Consider the following 6,645-nt stretch of genomic DNA (forward strand, 5'->3'; position numbering starts at 1 on the left):
TAACGGCTTTCCGAGTGAAGAAATGTAACTAGTATTACAATTTATCAAGGGCAAACTGTCACCATGATGGAGGGATTATAAATTACTGCAACTCAGTCGTAGAGACAAATTGAACAGCCCCGTTTGTTAAATTAGCTACAGCACCCTATGAATTGTTCAAAAAGAAACTTAGTTGATATACATAAATTGCAAAGGTAAACACAACACACTTTCAAATATCCATTGATTTGGTGTACAGAAGAAGAAAGAGAAAAGAGACAGGAAATTCAGAAGAAAGAAAGAAAGAAAGAACCCATTCTGATAGCAGCTACACCACAACTAAATTCAATGCATTTCTCATCATATGATATCATTTATAAAATTATAAGATCATCACCATGGTAAAAGGATTCAAATCTATAACACAACTACAGGTTCTAGTTTTTTACTTCCATCCGTAATGCTCCAGTCCATGTATTTTCCAGAAGGCACTTTTGACTAAAGAAAAAGAAGGATGGTGGTTAAGGACTAAATTTGACTCATGGTGGTCTGTTCTTCTAACACTTGAAGGTAGTCAGGTGTACCTTGCAGTTTTGCTTTTAGTTCATAATATTCACTTTTGCGCTGCTCCACTACTATCTTACTGTGGTTACCCCCTATTAAAGACTTCTTCCCTTTTTTGTCCTGTGTTTTCTCAGGGTAACGGATCTCAAATCCACTTACACCTATAGTATTGAAATCCCTTTTGTTCTTTAAGTAGTTGTGAAGGGACATGGAAGAATCCCTTCCTGGAAGAAATTCATCCAACTCATCGATAGTGCTCAGCCTCTTCCTGGGGTCCAGGGGAAGACACTCTTTGTCTCTGTCAGTGCTATTGCACAGGATTATTTTCTGTCTCTGAGAGTCAGAGTAGTGAAAACCTGATTCAGAGTCTCTGATCCCGCAGGTGTGACTCTTACTCATGTGTTCTATGGTCTGAGGGATGAATGTCTCCCCGCCTAGATCATCATTTCGGTTGTATTTATGGTTGTGTCGTCGTAACTTAATAGGCATGGAGCCACATTCTTGATTTCCCAAACCCTCTTGTCTCACAGCTGGCTTTTGGTTGCGCCTCAGCACGAAGACAAGGAGGCAGAAGGCAACAAAAACAGTGAGAATTAGAACCACCAAGATGCTAAGAATCATGATGGACAAAGGTACTGGGCCTCCAGGGGGGCCCTTACCCATACCTGCGGAGACCACTGATGTATGAATCGGCATGGAACTGGTCAGTATAAGGGGCGGTTGTGCTAGAAGCTTGGGGCACAGAATTTCATTCTTAAGATTGCGAAGTTCTATGTTAAAGAACTGTAAAGGAGATGCACATTTTACCTCTTTTACAGCAACCTGCCCATTCTGCTTCTCCAGCCATAGCTTCAGAGCCACTAAATCACACGAACACTCCCATGGATTCCCTTCCAGATCTATCTGAGTGAGTGACTTGAGCTGATCCAAAACACCACTTACAGGCAAATTCATAAACTGGTTATATTTCAGATTCAGTCGAGCCAGGGGAACATTAGCAAATACGTAGGCAGGCAAACTCCTAAGGACATTATTGTTAAGATATAAGAGTTGAAGACTTGGCATGGAATCAAATGTTCCAGCTAATATCTCCTTTATGGCATTGAATTCCAAGAACAAATATTGGAGGTTAGAAAGGCCAATGAACATCTCAGGATGGAGCTGTTCAAGCAGATTTCCATTTAGATATAGTCTCCTTAGGTTTGTCAAATTTGCAAAGACTCCCTTTTGAACAGCAGCTATTTGATTACTGCCCAGATGGAGCAGGTCTAAGCCCTCAAACCCCTGGAAATCAAATGGACTGAGATCCTTTATATAATTACCACTGAGATGCAACTTCTTGGAATTTTGTGGCTTGGGTGCAATATCTGCTAAACTGTTGATATTCCTTTCCTGGCAGCTGACACTAATCCCAAAGTCAGATGAATGAGCTTTGCAAGTGCATGGCTGTGGACAGGAAAGAGGTGGAACTCTTGTTTGATAGGAAATAATTTGACCATTTTTACCAAATGGAATACCAGCAACAATTCCATTACCGTAAATCTTTGAAGAGCTGGTTGTTTTGGGTACTTTGGTAGCTGTTGATGCTGTTGTGGTTGGTGCAACATTAGATGTGGCCTGGTCATTCTCAGGATGGGAGGGTGGCATTCTGACATCGAAATCACTACCGGCTCCCATGGGGCAGAGTTCTTGTTTATTTGTCTCTTTCAAAAGTCGTCCGTACAAGTCACTGGGGGTTTCACACACAGCCTCACCAATGAAAATGTTGTAGGGCATGTTTTCCAGCCAGGCCTTCAAAGGCAATAATTCACAAGTGCAATTCCATGGGTTGTCATCAAGCTGCAACTCCACAATTCTCCCAATATGCTCCAAAAGTCCGAGGTATGGGAGCCGTTGTATCCTGTTCCCTCTAATATCCAAATGTGTGAGGGAGGCAAAGCGAAAAATGTTTTCTGGTAATATCTGGACGAGATTGTCATTAAGGATAACAACTTTGAGTCTGTGTAGTTTGTTGAAGGCTCCCTTTTCAATAAATCGAATTAAATTGTAGTCGGCCTGGAGGTATTCCAAGTTCTCGATCCCACGGAAAGTGTCAGTACGTAGCTCTGTTAATTCATTGTTGTTTAAGTGCAACTGCTTTAGTGCACTCAGCCCAAAAAAGGCACCTCCTTCGATGTTCTGTAATTTGTTGTTTCCCAGCTGTAGAGATACTGCATGCGTAAAATTCAGAAAGGAATTAGGATAAAGAATGTACAGGAGGTTATTTTGAAAATTTAGGTGGTACAGGCTAGAAGTTGCAGGTGGCTGCAGCTCTGTAGGTCTGTAAACAGTTATTTTCTCACAGTTCACATAAAGGACATTTTCAATGGACATACAAGAACAAGCACTGCAGGTGTCCGTGGAAAGGCCAGAATCCAAGTTAGAAAAGGATCTTGATACAGAAAGTGCCAAAAGAACAAGCAGCAGCATTTTGCCTTTAAAATCCCCCAGTGAACCATTTAGCAACCTTAAAGGAATGAAACAGATACATCAATTTTACAAATGTGCATGACAATCTTTCAATCAAACAAAAGACAAAGATAATAATAATAATAATAATAGTAATATGAATAATAATAATTATAAGAATAATAATTGGCCTAACAGCAAAACAAATCATATAGAATCCAGACCATGGCGGAAATATGTCTGTCTCAGCAATTGTTAATTGCATGAAGAGATAAAACCTTCATTAGGCTGGTTGTGTCCAAAACACACATTCACAGGCAAGCGCAAACACACACAGACGCCTGTGCGTGCACACACACACAGACACACACATACACACACAGAGACACACACACACACACACACACACACACAGACACACACACACACACACACACACACACACACACACACACACACACACACACCAAATACACAACAGCTGATACAACGTTCTGTGGCTGCATCCAATTAATGAAATATGATTTAAATAAAAAACTAAATTTTACGCATCTATTTGGTAACAAGAAAAATCCCAAACTCACCCAAAGTGGTTATAATGTATTTCTCTGATCCGATTACAGCGAAAATCGGCAGAGCATGGAGACGCACTGTTCCCATTGAGACGTCAGTATCGCAGTGGTTTCAAATATCAGCCCCAGCGCCCCTTCCAGTCATGCTGTCCTCCTTCAAACGCATATTATTGTGTAGGCCTATAACCCAGACCATTGTACGTCCTTGAGGTATTTCAGTAAAAAATGCATTCAAAGGACCGTCTGCATTGAAATTACTTCGAGGAGGGGGGTGGGGGTGGGGGGTGGGAGAGAGGTATTGGTTGGGGAGTCAAACACTCACCAGTCAAAAAACCCAACCGGAAAATCGTGAAAATGATGCCCTTAAAAAAACAATACGTCCACAAAATCTACAAAATTTTAGAATTTGCTTTGGTTGAGTTTGGTGAATTCTGGAAAAATCGATACAATCCTTTCCATTTTACTCACCCTTTGCACGCAATTTTTGACAAGCTCCTTCTGTCAGATTCTGCAGTCTGTAGGATTGTCAGTGCGTTGTCACACTAAGGTAATAGGCTGCTCGGAAAGAACGAAAGAAAAGTAGCCTACGTGAACAGACATTCACAAAAGCAAGATAGGCGACTGAACTGACGCGGAAAATGAATAATTCAGCTTAGTCAGATGCGGACAAAAGGAGGGATGTACATCCCCATCTTCTCATGTTAAAACGCTCTTTTTGTTAGAGCATAGGTCAGCTTGGTCGACGAGCTTATGGAATAGCTACAAATTGTAATTTTTGTGTTCCTTTTCGTCATTCCTCCCAAATAGTAGGCTACTGGTTTACAGCTGCAGTGAGCTTCCCACGACAGGAGGGGGGAGAGAGAATGCAGAGATGGGGGAGGGGGCAGATAGAGATGGAGCGAAACGAAATGATGTACATAACAATTAACATTTGCCAACCATGCTTTTGTATTATTACAGTGATTATGTTCGAAAACCTATATATAATAGCTGTACCCTAAGAAAAGAGCAAAATGTTCTCAAATATCCCTTCTATAAAATATGGTGATACCGCTGTCAGAGTCAACCAGTGGTGATCTGTTTTAATATAAGAGCACCGACAACGACAGAGCGCGTGAGGTGCATTTAAAAGTGTTTCTATAAGAGCTGCAGTAAGAGTGACACTCAGCGTAGGGGTAAGAGGATTGCCAGGACTTTCATTTATCTTATTTTTAACAGTAAACCACTGTTATTTTGCTTGCACGCTGAGGTATGGACTTATAGTCATCATACAACAGGTGCTCTTTTTTCTTCGTGTTATTATGTCATAATCAGTGAAGTTCAAAAAACGTTCGCAGACGACACACACATATAACATTAAGTCTTTTTACTGTTACTGAAATACTGGTTAAGCTACATGGTTCAATCGCTTTGAAGTTATACTAAGGCACTGCATGTTAATTAACCTGCAGTTCCAGGATGAAGTGTCACGATGCTTGTCAGTGCATCGGTAAAAAAAGAATTGCGCCCTCATCTGGTGGTAACACGGTTGACTAGCTTAGGCCTACTGTTGAAATCGATCTGATGTTCATACAATCATGAACATAGGTGCTCAACAAAACACTTAGCCAACCATTGGTTAGTTTCACTGTTGTGGGTTATAACTGATTATCTGGTTTTTGCGGTAGGTACCCCACGACGAAAGATAGCCTACCTACAGTTAGCCTACATATGAAGAGTGGTAATTTGATTTATTGTTTAGAGTCAATGTTAAGACATTAGGCTACAGTTCAGTAACACTTATTAAATATCAGTGACTATTTATTGAAGTTAAAGAAAGGTATCACATTCACAGTATGTTAGAATGTTAGTGCTTGTTAATATTGTAAATTACCTTAAATTGATTTAATTCAGATTTAGTTTATAAAGAAGTATTGTCCATATTAAACTATTTTGAAGAGCTGAATATTCTGAATCATTTAACTTGTTATATTGTTGTATTTTTGCGATACTGATTGCGTAAAACACAAGATACGTTCATGAATAGAAAATAAAAAAATGTTTGTCATTATAAAACTTTACATGTGTCAGTGTCTTTGTTTTGAACTAAAGATGACAACATTTTTCAGTTTCACTGAGTAGATGGCAACATTTAACATCTTTCATTCCGTCAATTTTTTGTTCTATCTAGAACTGAAATTGATGGTGGTGGGGGGATTTATCTCGACAAATGGATTTTTTATATTTTTTTCATATTTTTATTATATTTTTGGGGATATTATTTAAAAATAGTGTGTGCCACTTAAACCTCTTTTTTGTGTTAAATCATTTAAAAGGGCTTTGATTATAAGTTGGTTAGTATATTTTATCTATGTAATGCAGCATAGCCACACAACAAGGCTTTTTTGAATGAGATATTGAATACAAATGTAATATCCCACTGAAGCTTGAAAAAAAAAAAAAAACCCTACAGCTAATTCATCAGCCATACACATGCCTTGTTTTAAATGAATATGAAAGGGAACAATTGTGTCCCATATTTGGGCTTTTGACTACCGAAAATAAGATCGCGAATTTCACCTTGATCTAAAAAATGAGGCGATGTATACAAATTATCACAAGATAAGACTAGACCTAACATCCAACTACCGATACAGCCAAAACACTTTAAGTGCACAGTCAGTCAAGGAGGAGTTGAAAAAAGATGGCAGTTAAACCAGACAATTTCTCCTTCCCACCGTAGTTTGCAACTGACGTAACTAACAGGGGGTCTCAATGAATTGTGTTCCTTATTGTTGTTAACAATTAATACAGTTGACATTCCCCTTTCCTTTCCATTGAAATAAACAGATTAAATAACAGATCAAATGTCCAAATAATAGGTCAACATTGTTGATCACATCAGTGTTGAGTGTTTTCTGCACATTTATATCGTCAGCCTATAGCATTAAATAATCCCATTTCAGATCTAAGTATTTCCTAAATTCACACCTTTAGCATTCGGAAGCACATGTCATGTTTATCATGGGAGATTTCAGCCAATAAGGGTGGTGTGCTGACATCATGAAGGTGTGTTCTAGCTCATGCAGTGGATAGAGAGCAA

General features: G+C 39.2%; 1 protein-coding gene across 1 annotated transcript; it reads right to left on the minus strand.

Moving 5' to 3' along the window:
- Positions 1–507: 507 nt before the first annotated feature.
- slitrk4 (SLIT and NTRK-like family, member 4) lies at positions 508–3,046 on the minus strand (the record flags this gene model as incomplete). Its single annotated transcript, XM_080841072.1, has 1 exon — positions 508–3,046. The coding sequence occupies exon 1, from the start codon at positions 3,010–3,012 to the stop codon at positions 508–510; it is 2,505 nt and encodes an 834-aa protein (XP_080697198.1). The 5' UTR covers positions 3,013–3,046.
- Positions 3,047–6,645: the final 3,599 nt, after the last annotated feature.

The sequence above is a fragment of the Sprattus sprattus genome, assembly GCF_963457725.1.
Source record: "Sprattus sprattus genome assembly, chromosome: 6".
Lineage (NCBI taxonomy): Eukaryota > Metazoa > Chordata > Actinopteri > Clupeiformes > Clupeidae > Sprattus > Sprattus sprattus.